This window comes from Eschrichtius robustus, chromosome 11, assembly GCF_028021215.1.
Source record: "Eschrichtius robustus isolate mEscRob2 chromosome 11, mEscRob2.pri, whole genome shotgun sequence".
In the NCBI taxonomy this organism is placed as follows: domain Eukaryota; kingdom Metazoa; phylum Chordata; class Mammalia; order Artiodactyla; family Eschrichtiidae; genus Eschrichtius; species Eschrichtius robustus.
Window position 1 is genome coordinate 46,835,579 of NC_090834.1, and position 23,849 is coordinate 46,859,427.

General features: G+C 35.6%; 1 protein-coding gene and 1 non-coding gene across 4 annotated transcripts in view; both read left to right on the top strand.

Annotated features, from left to right (window-relative positions):
* NOX4 (NADPH oxidase 4) overlaps window positions 1–23,849 on the top strand; it is a 143,543-nt gene that overhangs the window by 48,066 nt on the left and 71,628 nt on the right. For all 3 annotated transcript variants that reach the window (XM_068556666.1, XM_068556667.1, XM_068556668.1), the window contains 3 exons: window positions 8,857–9,073; window positions 11,350–11,514; window positions 11,637–11,699. In XM_068556666.1, the coding sequence (XP_068412767.1) occupies window positions 8,857–9,073; window positions 11,350–11,514; window positions 11,637–11,699 (445 nt within the window). The remainder of the gene's footprint in view (window positions 1–8,856; window positions 9,074–11,349; window positions 11,515–11,636; window positions 11,700–23,849) is intronic.
* LOC137772762 (U6 spliceosomal RNA) lies at window positions 10,894–11,000 on the top strand. The gene has a single exon (XR_011075565.1). It is a non-coding gene; the product is annotated as a U6 spliceosomal RNA (small nuclear RNA).

Consider the following 23,849-nt stretch of genomic DNA (forward strand, 5'->3'; position numbering starts at 1 on the left):
GAGGCGAGATATACTGCCATTCTCACTTACTGATAAAAGGGTATTGGAGGGAAAAGCAATTATGAATGTCACAGAGTCTCAGCCCAGAGCCTAAGCCCACTCCTTTGAAAGGCATGTGGAGGGAAAGCATCGTAAATGAGATTTGACACCCTAGCCTTTCAATTTTAAGACAGTCAACACTCCCACTGGCTTTAGCTCTCGGAAGTGTTGCGTGGGTAGTAATTGTATTTTATTTTTTATTTACATAAGAGAGGAAATATAATGTGAGAATTCTGGGAAAGAAAGGGGGAAGGTCCTTCTCAAATGTGTAGATGGCAGTGAGAGCCAAACAATAGTGAATAACTGAGCCAGCTGGATTTAACCCAGACTATATTTTGTTACAAAAATGAGACCTGGATTATTCTTTTAAACAGAGCTTTCTGCCATTTGGGACTACTGCTGGCAAGAGTTCGTTGTAGAGCATGATTTATATTCTGCTTGAATCATTTTTTTCAGAGAATTTAAAAAAGAATGGTTTTCTAGGTGCATGTTTCTAAAAACATTTGTTCTTTAAACCGGAGGAACACAGTGAGCCTCCTTTGTCAACAATGACAATGAACCAGAGGCGCTGTCAGCTTCATAGGTATTGAAACTCAAGAAATTAACCCGAGGTAGACAAATACTTATGAGATTAGGCTTATTGTGTTGGTTTATCTTCCCTCTACTATGCCCTTAGGAGGAGAAAATTAAGAATATACTCTTGGGGGATGGAGGTATTTATGCAATATAGTTAAGTGTTAGAAGTTGCCGATTCCCAAGAATCTTCCCTTTTAGAAGCACTTGTACTGAGGGCTCCTTTTACCCACACTGATGTGGAAGGAGGAGGGGCTTGTGGGATTTTCCTACTGGGGAGAGGCACCAGCTCTTCTTAGAATGTCAAATGGAAACTTGGTGAAGCCAAGGGAAAGGAAGGCCCAGAAGCTGTATGTTAAGCCAAAAGTACAGAATATTAAACACTATATAAAACCTTAGGTAAACAGGAGAAAATCAGGTTATAGCTGAAGTTGTAGTTGAATAGTAGAAAATTCCAGTGTTCTCTGCAGCCTACCCCCATTACGCATCTGCGAGTTGCAGTATGAAAGAGAAAAGAAAATATAGCAGAGTGACATATCCTAGGTAAATTATAGTGTTTTTGAGGGTAGGACTGTTTCTTACTTATCTTCATCAGTGGAATCCCTTTCATCATCGATCCTAAGTCATCATTCACTCAGTGTTTGCTGGATTACATGGAACTGTATTAATTGGCTTTTAGCTAGGAATGTGTTATTCTTCTAGGCCCTTCCAGTTTTCCTCAAATATTAAAGTATTGCAGATAGCAATAAAAATAATCTGTGTATTTATTTAAATGTAACTTGGATTACCATTTTGGGCCTGTCACTTACATTTAGTGTTATCTAGGTAATAAGTTATTTTGGCAACTGGAATATCAATTCCTGTGCCTGAAGAATTAACTTTTAAGTCTTAACTATTTTCGTTGTATTGTAGATTGGCACATTTTTGCTGGAGATTTTTGTGTGCTTCTGTGGCTAAAAATTCTTTGGATCATGGAGGAAAATTTTTCATATCTTTTTATTTGTCTTCTTTCACTTTTTTGGTTTTTTAATTTTTTACTTAAAATATATAGGGTGAATAAAATTCCTGAGGAATTAAGTCTTTGTTATGTGGAATTTAAATCCCCCTCCCATAATATTTACATATTTTCCATATGTTAATAAATATAGTGTTCTATACAACTACGATCTTTGGACATGTATGTGTTTTTTCCCATTTCTAATTTCCCATTCATAGGATTAATTTTCCTTCTTGTGTAAAAAATGATTTTTCTATGTAATAATTCCTGACTAAAGTCTTATGATTTATTTATTTTTGCTGATATTTTATCCTGAAAGCCAGGTAGGGGTGGGAATTGAGATCGTGGGGTATTTTCTCCCATAAGGATGCCATTTGTACAGATAGAGATGTGTAGTATATTTGAAGCATTTTCATGTAAATGAATTAATTTATGCTATAAGCTATACTTATTAATGAATTTTTAGTCTTCTAAACTGTGAGTTAACTTTCTCCCCACTTTGAGGATAGAGGTAGTGAGCTTCAGCCCAAATACTTTCTCACATAATTTTAACCTCAGTTTTTCTCCTGGGACCTTATTTATAATAACAAGTGGTTCTGGCTAGAGGTACAGGGTGAGAAAGTTGGGGAGGAAGGAGAAGGAACTAGGGCTAAATTTATTGTAAGAAATATTTTCAGTACGTTAGTGTTTTTTCTGAAATGTGGAGTAATCCTTTTCTCTCCCACTGCCCTTTTAGTAAAGCCTGAAAGCAGAGGAAATAGTAACAAATATTAGATGCTTACATATTTTTTCCTTCCCAAGAGATCAAAGTCCTTTCCTTTATATACCTGTGAAGTAGAGGGTAACAGGCACTGTCTCTCTCTTTCAGCTGAGAAAACATATTAAAATGACCTATTTTACTTCACACACTTAGGGAAGGTTGGATCTTGATCCTATGTCCTTAGACTCCAAGGCTTTGTTTTGCCAGCAGCATAGTGTCTGTGGCAGGGTGCTTAATTGCAGGGCTCACTGCAAAATGAAAATGCGAGGCCCTTTGATAGAAGATTATTAAGCATTTCAAGATGATGGCAACAGGGCATTGAACCAATTACAGTGCCTTTCTAAGATCAGGGTCCCGTGAGAGCACACAGGTCACACACCCATGGTGCTGGCCCTGTCTGTGTGGCCCAGTCTTGTACCTTGGGCATCACCACCAGCAAAAGCTAGACACGATACGTGCTCCAGTCAAGCTGCAGGTTGCAAGTACACTCAGGTATCTGTAGCAAGAGCCCAGCAAAGAATGCAGAGGCAAGTATCTGGCAAGAATCTGGCTAGACCCGACAAAGTGGGGGTGAGAGTAGAAGCTTTGGTTGGATGGGTATCCGATGCTTAGGGTTTCCCTGAGGCACGCTGGATCCTTAGTTTAGGAAAGCACTCTATTTCTAGACGCTGCTAACAGATAGCCTTGACTCTCTTGATGACTTGTCTACCTAGGTTAGGATGGGCTCAGGTTCAGGGCAAGGCTGAGATCTCAGGTTGGACTTTGCCGTACTCAAGGGTGAAGAGGGATGCTGTAAGTTGCAGCCCTATTTAATGCTATTCCCTGCGAAGTTGAATGAACACACATGGTTTATTTTACTAAATGCCATTTGCTAAAGTCTAGACATCTTTATTGAAATTAGAATGAGTTCAAACTAACTTCTGTGTTTGTTAAAACCGGGTAACTCTTCAATCACGTGTTTCAAAAATAACCACAACAAACAATTGTTTATATACTTCTAGCCATTTATTAATCCATTCAGTGAATATTTATTGAACACTTGTTACAGATTATAGGCACTGTTCTAGACACCAGAAAAATAGAGGCACAGGACAAATCTTTGACCTTAAGTAGTGTATATTCTAGCAGATTCCTCAGAATCCAGTGAATTCCAGTGGGTTTTGCAATATTGAATTTGGATGTATTTTCTTAAGCTCTTTTTTTGTACTTGAAGCAAAGTAAAAAGAATGGTCAGAAACAAGTTGTTATATTTTTTCTGTAAAGAAAAGAAATATTTTGTATGTTATAGAATACAAGGTAAAAAATAGATTCCTCATGGGACAAGGATTTTTTTCTCCACTTTAAAAAAGGATTAAAATCACCACAAATATAAAGGTCTCATAAGCGACACTGCATTTGTTAGAAATTTGTAACTTGCAGTTAAAGTAGAGATGATTTTGTGATTCTCTTTTCGGCAGGCATAGTGTTTTGTAATATTTAACTTTTGCCGTCAAAAGTTCTTATGATTTCTATGTTTTAACCTGGTAGGATTTATTCTGTGTACTATATTATTTTCTATGACTTTGTCACAGCCAGGCATTAAAAAATAGTAGTATAACTATAATGCCTAGGGAGGAAAAAAGGAAAGAAAGAAAGAAACCTATTTTGTGGAAACACTGTTGAGTGTTGAAAGCACATCTTGAAATCCTTATGAGTGCAAAAACAGTAGTGTCCACAACCATGTGTTTTGATACACCATAAAATCCTTGATCTCTCATGATTGAAGAACGCTAGACATTCCGGAGATACTTCAAAATCTCTCTTTTAGAACATAATGCAATATCCCTAAAATAAATTAGTAATAAGTGTTCCTATTCCCACATAGGCCATGTGCCTCCTTCCCCAACCCCCTGCCACATCACTGTCTTAACTTGGCAATATTCTCTGCTTACCATTCACTAACATCTTTTTCTTTTTTTTCACTTTCAAATGATTTTTCATTTAATTATGAAAGGTACAACAATTTAAGAATGTTCCCTTTATTTTAACTTTTAGATGCACTTGCTGTATTCAAACAAATTATGTAGTTATTATTTGCTTTTAAAATCAATTCACTAGAAACGCACTGAAGACTTACTACATGCAAGAAACTTGCTGGAGGGCTGATGAGATTTGGCAGTGAGTGTGGTTATAAGGGGGATATATAAATGCACAAGATATTATCCCTTCTACTAATTTGGGAATAAACAATGTGCTTTTGTTCATACTACTCCCTCATATTGGAATGCCATTTCCCTAGTCTCTAACATTGGAATCTCCACATCCTTCAGTTACTTCCCCGTGAAGCCCTTTCCAGAATGTCATAATCAGAGTTCATCATCTCTATGTACTCTCCAGGGGTCACTATACATCTATATAGCATTACGCATCTTGGTTTTTAGTTGTTGTTTTTGCTTTCATGCGTAATTATACCCATTAAAGTCGTGCTACTCAATTTAGATTAATTACAATGAAATAATATGAAAAATTCCATTTTTTGCCTGCACTACCACGTTTCAATTGCTCAATAGCCACATGTGGCCCATGGCTGGACAGCACAGATTTAGACCATTTCCATCACCACAGAAAGTTCTGTTGGATAGAAGTGCACTAAATTCTAAGCTTCTTAAAGACAGAGGCCATATCGTTTAAATTAATAAGTTTCAAAACTTAAATAATAATAAATGTGAAATAGGTATATCTCAGTGGTGATGTGGGGCAAGGAAGAAGATCAGGATTATTCATCAGATAGATACAGCTGTGCATTATTTAAAGTGTTAATTAAAGTGGGCTCTGTTGTAGTTGAAAAGATTGCATTAAACTCTAAAGAAAGACAAGTATGTTATGTTTGCTGAAATAAATATAGGTACTAGGGATTCAAAGAAATCACAAAGACCACATGTAATATTGAACTCAGTTTTAACAAATGTGGTCACAGTGAAGTAATTGGATTAAAAAGATGATATCTGATTTTTATCTATCAATCTAATATCTATAATATCTAATATACATTCCTATTCAAAATTCTTCAGAGTAAAATTATTTTTTGGACTTGAAATATAATTTTTAAAGAAATATTATATTCTAGGGTTGCAAATTCTAAGAATTTCTTCAGTAGTACCAAGGAAATTTCTAAAACTTCTAAAAAGTTCTGCACCAGTACTAAAAAAGTTTTATTTTTTACTAGTACAATGAAAAAGTAAGTTACTGCATTTATTTGAACTTGAAAAATAACATAAAATTATTGGTTTGGTAGAAATATACTACCTCCTTTTCCAGATATATAACCATGTAGAGCCATAAAGTTTATTCATTCATTGCACACATTGGCCTTCAATTTCAGAATATTGTTCATAAGTAGAATGGGAATTCTGCAGGGAGAGCAGGTCTAGTACCTGGGAAGGTGTATGGCCTTTGTACTCTCTGACTTGGCTACTGACTGACAGCGTGGTCTTGGGCAGATTACTTAACAGTTCTGAATGTTTTCACTCATTCTGAGATGGGGCTACTGACCTTTACCACACAAACATATTATGAAGTTTGTGGAAATAGGTATTGAAACATCAAGTACCTGTCTGGCATGTACTACCTATCCTTCCAATACTAAGTTCAATACCTGCCAGTGTCCTTCCTTTTGAACCCGTCAGTATCTTTACTGCCTAATTTATCCAAAAAACCCAGAGATTCCATGCTTGATTTTTTTCTGATGAATGATATTTTTTGTTTCTTATCATTGTTTGCCTGTAGATCTTTTCTCTCTTATCCATGTTTCTTCAATGGCAACAATTACAATCTGAGACAAAGAAAAGACCATTTTAATGGGCATAGACAGAGGTAACCTATGCCATTAAGCTTGATAATAGCTTAAAATAACATAAAACTCTCAAAATTAAAAGTGATTTTAGAATATTATATGCTACTTTATGTACCAAGAATGGCAACATTGTTTTTTGATTGGGCTGTCCTGAAGGTTTGTACTGCATAGTAAAAACATTTGTCATTCTAAGGACCATTAGCACATGGGGTGATGTCCACCTGAATGCTGTGATGACTTAGGAGAAGGAATAAATAACATTTCTTTGCCTGATGTGAAGCAGCCCCTTCACACACACACACACACAGACACACACACACACACACACACACTCTCTCTCTCTCTCTGTCTGACCTAATTTCCAGGCTTTTGTTCGTTTTGAACCCCTTCTCTTGATGTCTACTTCTTTAACCAACTGATTTGCTATGCACAGTATAGGTTTTTGGAGTGAGGGAGCTCAGGTTTCTGAATCCCATGCTTTGAATACTACTCAATTAATCTCTGACCTAAACAATAGCCTTGTGTTTCTCATCTGTGTAATGGGAATAAAAACACCTGGTATGTTATTTTGTTTTGAAGTTTAAGTGGGAAATGGATGTTTACAAAATTCCTGACATACTTTCTTAATAAATATTGATCTTCCCCTCCCTTACCTTTTCAAAGGTATGTTGTGAGGATCCAATGATCCAATGAACTAACATGCTGTATAGTAAGAGGTGAAGAGCTTAGAATTTGAGTCAGACCTGTGTTCAGATCTTGGCTCTGACACTTATTAGCTGTGTGACCCTAGGGTATTAATTTATTAAAATAGTTTCTTAATTTGTAAAATGGGAATAATAATTTGTATTTCATGTAGCTGTGGTGAGGGTAATGTGAAATGTATACAAATTGCTCTGGACTGGACCTCATGTCTTCTATACATTACTAAGCTCTTATTAAATCACTCAAATTATTATTTGTGGTCTGAGTTATGTTCAGCTTCTCTAAAGATATCTTCTAAACTGGATTTTAAGTTTTTGGAGGGTTAGGGGCCAGATCTGACTATCTGTAGCACCACCTAGGATAGTGCCAGTTGCATTATGCCAATGTTTGTTCAACTTAACGACCAATAGAAAAATATGCTCAAGATTTTTGGCCTGCCCACCCATCATCAGCCACTACCCTTGGGATAGTTAATTAGAGCAACAGGTTTGGGTAACTCATTACTTGTAATAAAAGCTGCATCAAATTAATGGATTTTTCAAGTATTAAAATGGCACAATTGTATTATATGACTAGAACTCTATAAAAGATTATGTACTTGGCTCACATTTATATAATATGCATTCATTTATTCCATACCTAGGCTATATCTACTGCATTACTGAAAAAAAAATGTGTGTGTGGTCTACCATGGATGTTATGTAATACAGCCACTACTTAGATGCTCCTGACGTGTTCTCTGTGCTCTCCAGTGACTTCATAATGACTGGTTTTAGGGAAGAAAGTAAAATAAAGTGAAGAGAGAAAGGGAATTGAACATAAGCAAAAGGGGTAAAAGGGAGAATGATCAGGTTGAGTAGATGGTACATTCCACCAAAGACTCCCTTAGTCATTGCTAAGTCATTGACCTATTTAGTATCATTTTTTCTTGTTATAGTTTTTGTTGTTTGAAAATATCATCCTTGTAACATCATTTGTAAAATTATAGCTGTGGTGAACTTAAAGATGTACTTTTTTAATGTACTAAAATTGATTATTTGGGAGCATGAAGGGTAATTTAAAAACACACTCAGACAACGAGGAAAAATAATTTTGGAAACCAAAATTTTAATATCTCAAAATTAAACATTTTCAATGCTTTTCAAATTCTTACTTTTTTCTTCAAGATTTGCTTATGCAAAAAAAGATTTTTTTTTTTATATAATCTATGGTTTCATGCACTATCCCTGTGAGGTAGATCTTACTTAACTCCTTGTAAGAAATAAAGAGCACAGAAAGTTGAAGGCTTATCTTAAATCTCACAAAATATGAAATAATAAGAATGGTATTTTAGGGTTTTAAGTTCTCCGTCCTGATTCATTATTTTGAGCCTTTTATGTGGTCCTGTTTATGGAGAAATTGAAAAGTAAGCAGGTTTAGGGCCTGATTGCTGTGTATTGTTTTCAGATCACAGGAGATGCAAGCTTCCAATTTCTGTTATTATGTTTGTTTAACGTTTCTCTGTAAATCAACAAGGCTTGTTTTATCTAGTCTTAGCCAAATCAAATATGATCCCCATACTTTTCCATTTGTGTTTGAAATTATAGTGAAAGTATTCATCATTATGGTGTTTATTGAAGTGAAAACTTGTATGTGATTGTATGAATGCCTAATAGACTTGAAGTAAAGACTGTCAAATTCAAGAATATTTGGAAAGATTGCATGTGTCTTCTCTACCATGTATTTGTGGCATTTCTGGGGGGGCGTCTAAATTTTTTTATTTAGTTCCATAGTAAAGAATTTATTAAAAATTTTAAGATTTCTCAATTGCTCTTAAGTAAGATATATGAGAAGCATTTTTTTTGATAAATGCTATGTAAAGTTAACAAGAAAATAAGGTTATTTTCTTGTACTGTGTTCTCTGATTTCAATCTCTTTTTCATCTCCTTGTTTTTATTTTTCTCTTAACTTTAGAGGGCTGCTTAAGTATCAAACTAATTTAGATACGCATCCTCCTGGCTGCATCAACCTTAATGGAACCCGCTACCAGAATATTCACTTACCAGAGTATCTCTCAGAACATTTTCATGAATCTTTCCCTGGAGGATTTTCAAAGCCAGATGAGCTTACCCAGAACACATTTGTGAAGATTTGTGTGGAAGAGCCCAGGTTCCAAGCTAATTTTCCACAGGTCAGATTAATTCTATGTCTTTACTGGTCTCTGCAATGTCCATGTTTCCATAACAATTGATCAACATTGTATTTAGACATGTTTTTGAAGGTAATGAAGCAATTATTCTTGCAGAAGAGAATGTTTCAGGATGTTTCAATAGCAAGTTAGTACCTATTGTTTCATTATAGGTAGCCAACAGCTCAACGAGAAAGACCTATGATATTACAGAATATAGAAAATCCTTGCTTAACTGATCATATGATCTTTGCATACTATGGCACTGGTACTTGCCACAAGAAAGGTAGCAAAGATATTTTCCTTATGCACTGAGAAAAATAAATTGAATAAAGAAAACAATAGTGAAAGAACTAGTACTACTACTAATAATTATTATGGTATATTATAATATTATGGTACAATATTATATATAATATTATAAATACTAAGCTGTAAAATCAATTTATTGAATGCTTACTATCATCTGCTAGGAACTATGCTAAAATATATAATATGCATAATTTTTTCAATATTCACAACTCTTTGAAGTAATTACTATCATCCTCAATTTTCTGATGAGGAAATTGTGGCTTAAATACATAAAATACCTTGACCAAACTCTACAAACGAACACGTGGGAGAAGTAGAGTGTAAAACCAGGTTGTTGATTTGCTCTTAGAAAACTTCGTTCCCAAATACCCAGCCAGTAGTTTGATAAAGGTCCTAATCTTCCCTTGTGGCCATGGGAGCTGCCCACATGGGTATTACGCCCTGTATTCTTTGTCTGTAGCAAGTGAAAATCAGGGAATAGTGATGTTGAATGTCTGTTTTAAGAAGAAGAAAGGGGGGTCAAAAGGTGGAGTTTGTAGATGACTTTGGAGTGAGTGAGTGTTAGTCTTGTGTTTATTATTAATAATAACCCTCTAGATTTCTATTAGACTTTACAACCTTCATTGCTTTTCTGGGCTTCACACAATGCTATATGTTAGGGAGGGCAGGTATTGGGACTCCCATTTTACTTGTGTGTGACCTGATGCCCGAACGTTGACTGTCCCAAAGTTGCAGAGCTTGTCCTGTGATGCTTACTCTTCACACAGTTTCTAACCAAATGTGAGGAAGAGGCATGATTTGCGTGGAAGAATATAGTTCTGGAATAACTCTGTAAATAAGGTTTAAAAAAGTGACCATGAAAATAAGTTTGGGTTGGAGGCCTCCAGGTGTTGAGGGAGATAAAGTATGCAGCTGTAGGAGAAAGGTTGGCTACACAGGTTATGCAGTTATCCTGGGATCAGGGCTATCCCTCCAGCACACATGCAAAATTGTCATGGTTTCCAGATTCTAAATATTATCTGCTATTCATATTAACGTAAAAGTAAGTTGTGAACAACACATGTGGTATACCCATATTTAAAAATATATGCATATACATATTTTACATTGGGTATACATTTTGTATATGTACATTATGCATATACATTGTGTGCATTAACAATATCTAGGGTTCTCATTTTTTTAACAAACATTGAACTGGTACATTTTTGTTAAAATCATCTTCAGATTTATTTGAGCTTATACTTCCCTTTCTTCTCTCATTAGATAAAGATATTGTATATATATACATTATATATATCTGGTGTGCACAGAAGGATATATGAAACAATGTATGCTTACCTGTTAATGGTAGTTATACCCTTATCAGTGGCTAGAGGGTAGGGTCCTGATATTACTTCCCCTTTTATTTTATACTTTACTCTTGTTTAAGTTGCAGTGAGCATCTGTTGTTTTTTACGCATTTTTATTTACACTTTGTTATTTAAAATACAGATTAAAATATTATTACTGTTCTCGCTTCAGCAGCACATATACTAAAATTGGAACGATACAGAGAAGATTAACATGGCCCCTGAGCAAGGATGACAGGCAAACTCATGAAGCGTTCCATATTTTTGTCCACGTAACTTGCTTTAGTCAATGGGATGCTAGTGGATGTGATGTGAGCAGAGGATATGATGTGTGTGCTTGTCTGACTGGGCTTGTCCTCTTGTACTTCTACCAGCACCATGGCAAGAGCATACCTGGGGTAGCCACTGCTCCTCAAGCTTTGGTCCTATGACGTGACACATGGAACAAACACCCCAGTTGTCCTACAGATATGTTACCAAGAAATAAGTGTTTATTATTGAATGCTAAAAAATATATATTATTACTGTAATGCGTCAAATAAGCAGTTGGGCAGGATATAAGGATTCTTATAATACAAGTGTTTCTTAAAGTGTATTTCAAAAATTCTCTGTTAGACCTGGCTTTGGATTTCTGGACCTTTGTGCCTGTATTGTGCTGAAAGGCTTTACAGGTGTATCCGGAGCAATAAGCCAGTCACCATCATCTCAGTCATAAGTCATCCCTCAGATGTCATGGAAATCCGAATGGTCAAAGAAAATTTTAAAGCAAGACCTGGCCAGGTAAGTCAGTGTCCAGAAACTTTTAAAATACCCTTTATCTTTACATATTTTTTGAAAATTAGCATCATTAGACTATTTGAATTTCTTTTTTGGTCATTTAAAAATTGTTTGTTGCTTTTTAGTATATTATTCTACATTGTCCCAGTGTGTCTGCATTGGAAAACCATCCATTTACTCTCACAATGGTAAGAAACTTGTTTTTTGATTTTTTAATTTTTAGAATGAAATGTGTCTTTTTCTTTTTGTGTGTGTACACTCCACCTCATTCTAAAAATCATTCAAACCTGTCACAATATCCTTAATGTTTTAGTAAGCCATCTTTTTACAAAGAAATATAATTATTCAGAAACTTTTAAACGATTTATTATTTTCTACAACTTTAAACTTCAGGAAATAGTATATTTAATTTATTAAACCTTGCTGATTCAAAATGCAGAAAATTTCCTGAATATTTGGACTCTTCCTTTTATGAAGTATGTACCAAAATATAATATGTGCATGATTTTCTTTAGAGAGATTAAAATTATAGAAAAAGAAAGTACTCTGGGTTGAGGTGGAAGCATAAGAGAATGTTTAGAAAAGAAAAAGCCCAGTATAATTGGCACCCAGGTTGTGTATGGAGAAAGGAAAAGAAAATAAGATCAGAAAAATGAAATGGAATAATAATGAGGGGAAATCTAGCTAAATAACGGCATTATCAAATATCGTTAGCCCATTGTTTAACGTTATTTTTTTCCATTATACAAATGGCATAAGCCCATTAGAAAAAAGTAAACATTTCACAAGCATGTAAGATCACATTATAACTTTTCCTCATTTCCCCACTCCCCAGTCCTTTTCTTGAGTTTGACCTATAGTCTTCCAGATATTTTTCTGTATACTTTGGCATATATAGGTGTCTGGCATTTGTTTGCTGGATCCTTTGTTTTATCATTTTCTCTTTTTACACAACAATATGTCATGGACAACTTTCCATGTTACTGTATTTGTATATGCCTCGTTCTTTTTGATCACTGTATAATATTTCACAGTAGGAATGTACTGTAATTTATTTAACATTCCCCATTGATGATAGAGGTTAAGATTTTATTCAGTTTCTAACAAAGGTAACTGAGACAGGGACCACATGTTTAAAATATATGCTAAGATATGCAAATAAAATTGAACAAATTATGGGGGAGAGGCCAGAAAAATAACTAGTGTCAAAGTGCTGAGGTTTCGGGATGAGGCTGTGCTGGGATTGGAACTGCTGTTAAATTTGATGTATTAGTCAAGTTGAAAACTTGGAAACCTTGGCCAAGTTACGTCATCTTTTTGTACATTCACTTCTCAGTGTAATATTGTGATAAAAGCAACAGCTATTCACACATTTATGAGTTTAAATGAACTACTACAAATAAAGTATGTAGAACACAGCCTGGAACGTGAAGTGTCAGGTACATGTCGATACATGTTAGCAAGTATTATGATTTTTATTTTCAGTGTGAACTTGCCCCTTGAGAACATGTACTTGTGAAGATGGCTAGGCCAGAAAATTTTGTATTTAAAGGATAAAACAAGCAGAAAGGAAGTGTCAAACGGTTAGAGAAAAAACAGAAGTTATTTATCCAATAGCAATTCTTTAAAAAGAAAGAGAATTTTTTGCTTCATTTGCTCCAAATTTTGCATTCCGTTTGTATGTAGCAAATTTATTTATCTATTTATTTATTTTTAATTTTTCTTCCAGTTTTATTGAGATATGACTGACATATACCACTGTGTAAGTTTAAGGTGTGCAGCATAATGATTTAGCTTACATACATCATGAAGTGATTAGCACAATAAGTTTAGTGAACATCCCTCATCTCATATAGATTCAAAATTAAAGAAGTAGAAAATAAATATATTTTCCTTGTGATGAGAACTCTTAGGGTTTACTCTGTTAACAATTTTCATATGTATCACACCGCAGTGTTAATTATATTTATCATGTTGTATATTATATCCCTAGTACATATTTATCTTATAATTGAAAGTATGTACCTTTTGACGGCCTTCATCCAGTTCCCCCTCCCCACACCCCACCCACCTTCCCCTGGTAACCATAAATCTGATCTCTTTTTCTTTGAGTTTGTTTGTGTCTTTATTTACTTTTGAAGTATAATTGACCTACAGCACTATGTTAGTTCTTGTTACCCAACATAGTGATTCGATATTTCTATATGTTTCTAAACGATCACCATGATAAGTCCAGTTACCGTCTGTCATCATACTAAGATATGACATAGTTATTGACTGTATTTCCTAGATTATTAATTATTGAGGAAATGTAGTTTGGTATCTAGTGAAATAATTAACAACATTCCCATTTTATCAAGAAAGATGGCAACATTGGCTTACCTTGGAGACAGGTATAGTATAGTAGTTTATAGTCATTATAGTAGTTTACAGTAGTTACAGTATATATATATATATATATATATATATATATATATATATATAATACATATAGTAGTATATATATAGCAGTTATAGTAGTTTCTCCAATAGTGATGATAGACACCCTTTCATCTGGTGCTGTGTGGGCTGCAGGTGACAGTGAAAGGGGAAATGTGTCACCATGAGGAATAGTGGAAACTTAGCTGCCCTCATGAGATATAAAACCAACAGGGACCTCGGAGTCCTGAGGTCATCAGGGGCCACGTAGCCATGTCACACCCTTCACTCCTGTAGCATATGCACACCCTACAGGGTGGCTGAATAAGATTGCCCACATTCTATTAGGACAGCAGGAAGCTTGGGGAGTAAATCTGATCAACAAACATTCAGGTGTGATGTGTCAGCTCAGTCATGAAGCCATTTTCATGGGATTGAACCCACTACAGTCAGAAGCACTGTGCTTTAGTTCTGATAGTTGCAAGACATGTTTCTATTTCTCTGCATCCCTACATCCTGTAGGCATAAAGTTGGTAACATAAAAAGAAAGGGGAGAATGAAAAAGGGAGAAATACACAAGTAAAAGTTTGTCTTGATAGAGTAGTTTAGGAAATTTGGCCCAATCTTGGGGTCATATGAAATTTACTTCAGAAATTAACCTTTCTTTGTGTTTGAAACTTTTTTCCAGGTTTATTGAGGTATAATTGAAAAATGAAAATTGTATATATTTAAGGTGTACAACATGAGACTCTATTTTGAAAATCGTTTCTTCATCATAGCATTAAGTAGAGAACATGGAATAAGAAAAGAAGGCAGTTGCTGAATGTCAACTACAGAGAAGAAAGGGATTTTTTATAAAAATGTTTTTCAACATACACAAAAGTAGAGCGAATAGTATAATGAACTCCCACATTCCCAACACCCAGCTTCAACAACAAAAAAAAGAAGATTGTTTACTTTTTAGTACATATTCTGTCACTGAAAACTTTTATGTTCTCTCAAAACAGAAAATCCAGGAACTTTTCACCTGTGTTACACACTGATTAGATGCTTCTAGATCTAGTCTCTTTCAGCTGGCCTAGAACTTTTTTACAGGGCAAAGGAGAAATAAAATAAAGTGTTGTGTAGAATCTGAAGGGCTTTAAGCAAATGCTTTATGTGGCCTGGTCTGCTTCCTGAAAGCTGATTGGGGAAGAGCTGTGATAACCCTGTAGCTGGCTTGAGGCACGGATGGGAGGAAAAGAAAAGAGGAGAAGGGAATGTAGGGAACAGACAGAAGAGCAGCCACTGGAAATAGGAGAGAGAGCTAAGAAAGGGAGAACAAATTACATGTGAAGTAAAAGGTAATAAATATTCGCACAAATGACAGGAACTTTAGAATTCAGTTCCAACTCTGTCACTTATTAGTTCTGTCTGTGAGTGGATCTCTGCTCTTATCAACTCCCAAATAGTAGTGTTTGGATATAAATCAAAAGAAAAGATAGGGATAGCAGTCTAAAGATAAAACAAGGTAAAATGATATAAGAATTTTCTCAGGTACTTTACATTTTGTTGTGTGAATGAAGGACTATTTACATTTCCCCCCCACCCCACCCCGTGGAATCCTAAGGTGTGAGAATAGGAGTAACAATACATTATTCTTGGAGAAAGAATATTGGTTTAGTGACTACTTTGAGAAATAGGATGTACTTGGCTGGGTAGGGAGACGGAAGAGCTTCTCCTCACCTCAGTGAAGCGCTGTTAGGTATACAGTCTTCCTGAGTACCCTATGAGCAGCTTCCTACAGCAAAGGACCATCACCCTGACTCTAAAGGAGGTCTGGTAAGTCCTCAGCACTGTGTCCAGTACAAGCTTGTTTCAGAAGATTCAGGGTCAGAGTGTGTTGGATGGAGGCAAAGAGGTTGGATGCCTGGGATTCCGTATCCATCATAGTTTTTCTTCTTTCTTACTTTCTTCAATTAAGAAAAGATTTTTCCTTTTTCCTTCTACTTCTTCCAGGCCAGTCTTCAGTTCTCTTCAAGGAACATGGTTCTCTGAAAATTCTCTAAGAAAAACAAGAAAGAAAAGACCTAAAATAGTTTGGAAAATAGTGCTTAGTATATATCGCTTTTAAAAATTCATAGTTTCTCTTACCATATTAATGGTTTTAAGACGTTCTTTAATAAATAATCCCATTAAATTTTATTCACCCATTTATTTAACCCTTTTCTACTTTCTCACTTTTAGATCTTTGTCTAGACTAATCTCTTTGCCCTAGAAACCAACCACTGCTTCTTCCACTTATTCACTCTCCAAATACCATACATTCTCTTGACCTTTTCCTTTTATAAGACCCTGTATATTCTCTTCAGCAATTAGTGCCATTAAATTACCTGTTTAATACCTGTCTTCCTCCTAGACCATAAGCTCCAGGAACCCTTTCAAAGTTACATTCATAGCACAGCATCTGGTACACAGAGTAACCCAATATATATCTGTTGAAAGAGTGAAAAACACTTAATATATAATTCGTGTTTGGGACTTAACCTTGAGGAATACTTCATAGATGAATTTTCTTTTCCTCCCATCTCTCACTTGGAAGGTGAAGCCAGAGAAAAGGAAAAGCTAGAGGATTTAAGGAGAAAGAGGAAATGCTTATGGCTCATGTGGCTCTCAGTCAAAGAGCAGGCTTCCAGTCAGGTTCTGAGTTTAATCTTTAAGGTCATGATGACTATTTCTCTAGCTGATAAGAGGAATGGGAAATGTACTTACGGCGGAGGTAGTTTGGGAAGAACCACCAAAGACAAAGGGAAACAATTTACTGAGAACATCTGGTTAGAGACAGCAGGTCAATTTTTCACCTCCACCTCCCCATTCTCAGGGCTAACAATGGAAAATTACTTGCTCCTAATTTCTGTTGCTTATTTGACAAATGTTATCAATATATCTTAGGTTTGCCTAGCAACCTGCAGGTCAAAATGGATCTAGACTTTGCAAGTTTAGGTTTTGTATTCACATTTATCCTTATTTTAAACATCATTTTTTGTATGTTTTGATTATGCCCTATTAAACCTCAAATAAAGGTTTAATGGTTTTAAAAAGAATTATATCTCATAGATATTTTAAATTGCAACAATAGTTGGCTTCCAAAAGAAATTTTAAGGCAAAGGAAGATTCTTTTCACCAGACCATCTGTGTACCATGTACTTTGTGTAGGCTTAGGAAATGGTTTATAGCCCTCCCACATTTGGGGGAATTGCTAGCTGTCTCACTCATACCATGCCCCAAGGGAGTCTCTGTTTTTGTAAGAGGGAAAAGAGGTGAATGGTACTGCTGCCTGGAAATGAATTTGAGTAAAGCAAAAACATTTCTAAGCTAAATTTTACATTATGCTATTATGTTAATTTACTGTCTTTTCCTGCCATTTCCTTCTTTTTGTCCAATTACTTCTGTTTGGCACTTACATGTAAAATACATGCTTTTCAAGCATTTTCACTGGATAGTTTTAAGGGTTCCTTTGAAATAAAACAAAGCAAAACAAAGTGACTTCCCATATGCCAATTCCCACTAAAATTGTATACACACCCCATCTTTGTCAAGGATAATAGTACCTACTAATTAAATGCCTAAACAAACTTTGAAAATATTATATTATTTAGTTCTACTATATTCCTATGAGATGTGTATTGTTAGCTCTCTATGATGCAGAAAATAATGTGATTCAGAAATATTAGATAACACACAACTAATTAGTGGCACAGGTGAGATAGAAACACAGACTGCCTGGCTGAAAGGTGTATTGTCAGCTATTCTGCCCTGTCTCTCTCATGCCTCACCACCTAGCCATGTTCAGGGCATTCATATTTCTAAAACTCCTATTGCTCTTAGACATACTTGTTGGAGTCAACAAAAAAGAATTACCATTTAGAAGAGAAATTTACTGAAACTATAAACATGTATTTTCGAGAGAAATATGAAGTTGAAAGTTTTATATTGCCCACACTACTAAGCTCTTCAAATACTGTGTAGAGTTGAAAGTCAAATTCCCCTGCTAGAAAAGTCTAATATTTACTTTAATATATTGTGTCAGTATAAGGAAAAATCAAATCTATAAAATATACATTGATCCCAAATTCAGTAGCTTGAATTTCAACTCATTTTTTAAACAGAGATGAAGCTTTTACAACTGAAAATAACAAAAAAAAGTTGGTGCAAAGATAAGGTACAGAAGCACTATAATATTTTTCATAATTTCAGTCAAAGTAAGGCTAAGTTTTGACTACTGATTTAATTAGGAACTCAAAGGTTGGACTTTTCATTACTTAAAGTGCTTCAGCATTTCTTATACTTGACATTGACTTTGCTACACATGGAAGCCATGCTAATTTGGTGGGTGTTCCCAGAAAGTTGTGATTGGTTTCTGCGATAACACTTGCATTCTCTCAGGGTGTAACCAGCAGGAACGTTTGCTGACAAAGGTTGTTGGAGATCAGAGGGCACTGTACAGTATTAGACCATAGATTTTGGAATCCTGGACAGCTGGGATTGGAGACCTGAATACCCCACTTATTAGTACTGTGACCTTGGACAAGATAATTAACACACTTACCTTTGGTTTACTTCTTTATAAAACATGGGTAATAATAGTAACTTCTCTATGAAGCTTTGAATATGAATTAAAAAGATATAATCAAGTGCTAAGCATGGTGCTTGGCACACAGTAGGTTCTCAGTCAGTTAGAAGTTGTTTTTGTTGTTGTTGTTTTTCTCACTCCAATCCCACAATTTAAAAAAAAATTTTTTTTATTGGAGTATAGTTGATTTACAATGTTGTATTAGTCTCAGGTGTACAGCAAAGTGAATCAGTTATACATATACATATATCTACTTTTTTTTTAGATTCTTTTCCCATATAGGCCATTACAGAGTACTGAGTAGAGTTCCCTGTGCTATACAGTAGGTCCCTATTAGTTATCTATTTTATATATAGTAGTGTGTATATGTCAATCCCAATCTCCCAATTTATCCCTCCCCCCGCTTATCCCCTGGTAACCACAAGTTTGTTTTCTACATCTGTGACTCTATTTCTGTTTTGTAACTAAGTTCATTTGTACCTTTTTTTTAGATTCCACATATAAGCATTGTCATATGATATTTTTATTTCCAATAATGAGTGGACAGTCAAAACAGGATTAAACTGACTTTTTTTTTTTTTTCCTTCTCCAGCATGCAATAACTGACTAAGCTCTGGCCATAGACTGGTTTAGAAACAGTCATTTGGGGGACTGATGATTTGCCTCTTGTGGTTTACTAGCCCGTGGGATGAAGGATGTTTCAGGTTGGGTTTCCAGGGAAACAGACTGGGAGTAGAGATTTGCGTGCCACAGGTTTGTTGGTTAGTGTGCTCAGATCAACACCTGGTAAGGAGTGAGGGACTAAGGAGGCAGGGCAGAAGTTGAACTGTGATATGTCTCCACAGAGGCCTCAGTAGCTCACACAGGAGATCTGCAGGTAAAATGATAGTTCAGAGTTGTCCTGTCTTGAAGTCAGGAGGACAAATATTTGTACTCCCAAATTACAGTCATTGGATTTGACGCTTAGACATGGGTGGGGAAGCGTTTGTCTGTGGAAGGCAATTCCTGGGGAGGGTCTCAGAAGTAGCTCTCAGCAGGCAGCACTTTGAGCAGCTGGGAGATTGAGGAAATGAGTGTTTTAATACTGAAAATTGGGAAAAGGGAGAAGGGAAGAAGATCTGAACAGTGCACCACAGTTTCCACTACACACAACACTTAGATAGATGTATTTAAATTTATATATTTATATACATTTATATACCTATAAATATATAAAAGGTGTATTAAAATATAGCTTTTGTGAGATAATTCTATTTTTAAAACTTAAACTTGAAACACATATAAATTCTAATAGTTTATCTAACGTTATTGAACTTTACAAATTTGTAGTCCAAACAGCAGATTTACTTGTTTCTTTGCTGTGAGGGAAGGAGGTATCTAAAGCATAAATTGTTTAAAGGATCAAAAAAACCAAAGTAACACAATTGATGACAAAGTTGGAACCAAAATTCAAGTTTTCTGATTCTTTTCCGTCTTTAAACCTTTATTGACGTAAAACCTGGGTAGATTTTTCTTTTCTTTTTTTTTTTTTGACTATGTAGTTGATCTCTTAAAGTGTTTTCTAGCTGTGCTCTGTAATTACCAAACTTTGGATTTTCTGCCAAAACAAATATATTAAGGTATGCTCTCATCTAATTTGATATGTAAATCAGAGATGATTTTAAAAAGCCAAACTTAAGAAAGCATGAAACCTATTGCTTACTACAGAATGTAACATCTCTTAGTATTTAACTGAGGTAGATATTAATTATGTTTATTAAGATTTTTCATGAATTCTCAAATAAAGAATGCAGAATCTGCTTTTGTATATCAGTAATTGATTGAAGTTTGCATAAGTATCTCTGTATCCTTTCATTATTATTTTTATTCAGAAACACACATGTGCTTTCCTGACATCTGTATTTTAAATTGTATGATTCATTATTTTTAAACTTGGATAACCTGATTTCACATATTTTTCCATGAGTCACAGGAAAGTCTAGTTGTTAGTTTGTTATTGTCTGTACTTTTACATAGCATGCCTGCACTTGCCATTATTTTTCTGATTTTTGTTTTTCATCTCTTAACCAGTCACTTTGGGAATAGTCCTTCCAGTTTTCAATGAAAACCAGACAAGAATAGCCATGGATTTCTCAAGACTGGCAAACTATTTTTGTTATTATTTGTTTAATTCCATGGGTTTAAATATAACCAGGAAGTCTACATCAGTTGTTTTGATCTTGGGTCTTGATCTCATCTATTTAACTCTTAAAAATTACTTTTCTCTAGGGTTTCACAAATCTTTTGCTTGCACAATTTAGAAACTCAGCTGGGATGGATGATAGGCAAGGACCTATAAAACAGGACCTATACCTATAGGCAAAGGACCTATACCTATAGGCAAAGGACCTATACCTATAGGCAAGGCAACAATGTGTCTTAACCACAGAGCAGACACAGTGGTGGAAATTGTTCCAGAAGGTCACTAATGTTCAGGAAACTTAACAGGGCATCTGAATTCTCTGAAAATTAGACATTATCTAACTGCTCTAGATTGACTTTTTTCCAGGGGAAAAGAAAATATTCCTTCAGTGCCTAATGTGATCCTGCATGATAAATCTGAACTTAAATAGGTCAATGTATTCAGAGCAAACCTGTTGTTTAATATTAAACTTGGTTTATTCAATTGGTATTTTTGGATGCCTCCTTTTACCTAGATACCAAAGAGAAGATGATCAATAAAAGCTCCTTTCTTGACTTAACATCTCCTTTCTGCTACTGCCCCATTTCTCAGTTCTTCCTTTCCTCTTATTCTCTGTTAAATCCACCAACTTTGTCCATACCACTCTACTTAAACATTTCTGAGGTCAACAGTGACCATGTTATTGCTAGGTCCGAGGGTCATTTCCCAGTCCTCAGTTGGACTGACCTCTCAGCTCCATTTGGCACAGCTGATCACTTGCTTTATCGACAGCCTGCTTTCATTTTGCTTCCAGGACATCTGCTCACCTGGCTTGTCTCCTAGGTTTCTGGGTACTTTTACTCAGTCTTTCTTTTTTTGCTATTCCTTGTCATCCCATGACCTCTAAATATCAGAACACTCCAGCATCCATTCCTTGAACTACTTTTCCTCTCCAGCTAAATTCATTTCTCTGGTGATCTTTCCTTTTGATGTTATCTGTATGCTATCATCTCCCAAATTTATATTTCCAGCCCAGGCCCCATCTCTGAAATTCAGGATCCTGTATCCAATCGTCTACCAGGAACTTCCACTTGGATGTCTAATAGACATCTTAAATTAACATGTCTAAAATTGAACTAACCTTTGGCCTTCCAACCTATCCCACCCACCATCTTCTCCCACTTCAGTTAATGCCAACTCAATTGTCCATGTTGCTCGGGCTGAAAACCTGAACATCATTCTTGACTTTTATCAGTTTTTAAAAATATAGACAAAAATCCATCCACAAATTTTCTTGGCTCTACCTTCAAAATATGTCCACCATTTCCACCGTTGCCACCCTGGTCCAATCTACTACCATTGGATAGCCTCCTGACTGCTCTGCATCTGTCTGCCCTTACTCAGCTACCATTTAATCTTAACAAGCTGCCAAGGTGACTATTTTGAAATGAAAATCAGATTATGTCATTTTTCTGTTAAAAAAACAGGCAGTTTTCACCTTGAGCTATACTTGATATCTGTTGACTTGTATCTGTGTGAGTGTGTGGGTGTGGGGAGGGGTGTGAGTGGAGAAGGGAGGTCAGAGGTCAGAGTGTCTGGAATAGATTAAGGAAAAGGAAGGATGGTAGGAAATAATGTCAGAGAAGTCATGAGGAGTCAGATTATGTAAGGTTTATATGACACTGCAAGGGCTTTGGTTTTTACTTTGAGTGAAGAAGGAGCCATTGGATGGCTCTGGGTAGAGGAAGGACATGACCTGGCTTAGTTTTTAGCAGGAGCACTCTGGATGCTATGTTAAGGTTAGATGAAGGGCAGAGCAGAGAGACCAGTTAGGAGGCCGTTGTGGTCATCCACCTGGGGTATGATGATGCTTGGACCAGGATGGTGACAGTGAAGCTGGTGAGAAGTATCAGGTTCTTAATATATTTGAAAGAGTTAGCAGGATTTCTTGATAGACTGGGTATGGAATGTGAAGGAAATACAAGAGTTAAGGTTTTTATTTTATTTTATTTTTTTTGTTTTGTTTTTTGGTCTGAGCAACTGGAACTGCATTATCTGAGATAAGGAGGGCCCTCCCTATCAAATTCTCATCTACAAAAACTCTCATTCTGATGAGAATTTGTAGAGCTCAGTTTGGGATATGTAAATGTGATATGGCACTTAGTCTACTTTTATCAAATATTTCCTGAGCAAATGAATGACATCTCAGCCCTACTTTCCACTGTACAGGTTATTCCTGTATCTTGAGCCCTCTTTTTCCCCACCTCTACTTGTCCTACTTGTGTTTGGATTTGTGGGAGCATAGCTGCCTGACTTGTGCTTGAGGTGAGGTAATTTGGGGGTCAAGTTATCCCATATACAGACATGAACACATTTCTTCTCTTTTTTAAAATTATAAGTCCAATCTCAGCTTTCTTTTATTGTCTGTGAGGTCTCTGAGACGTATGTTTTCCCAATGAGGTGTGAGAAAGATGCACTTGCTTCTCAAGGTGATCCCCTTTTTGAAGGTTGTGCGATTTCAGCTTTGGAATTTTTTTCAGTCAGTTCCCAAACCACCATGTCACCCACATTTCATCTTTCAAAATATGTTGACACCTCTCTACTGTTGTTATCATTCCCTGTGTTACCTTTGATATTGTCATGTGTATTTTTATACTCATAAATTGTTATTTCAGTGTTTTGGTTTTTTTCTTTTGAGGGAGTTGAGATAAATGCACATATTCCATCGAAGTTAGCAAAAATCTCACTTACATACTTTTCCAGGATCTTTCTGTTTAATATTTAGCATTTTTTTCATGAAACTATACAAGCAAACACTAACTTTTTCCTTCAAGTAAACCAGTAAATATTGAAATGTTATATTTGTCAAAACGTTTAGAGTCACGATGCTGCACTAATTGTGATGGATTTTGCGCTCCTGGCTCATTATCTCCTCTCTTACTTTTAGAACAGTCCTCATTTGTGAAGTTACGTGAGCTCCTAGCATAGTCTGTGAAACTTTTTAATACTCAATACATGTTTGTTGAATGTTTGAATAAATTGTAGAAGAATTGCCCATTGCTGAAGTCCTTATTCATTCTCAGGTTAATTCTCCAGTATTTTATTAACTGATATTTGAATGCACACCCAATAAGGGTAAGATGTTAT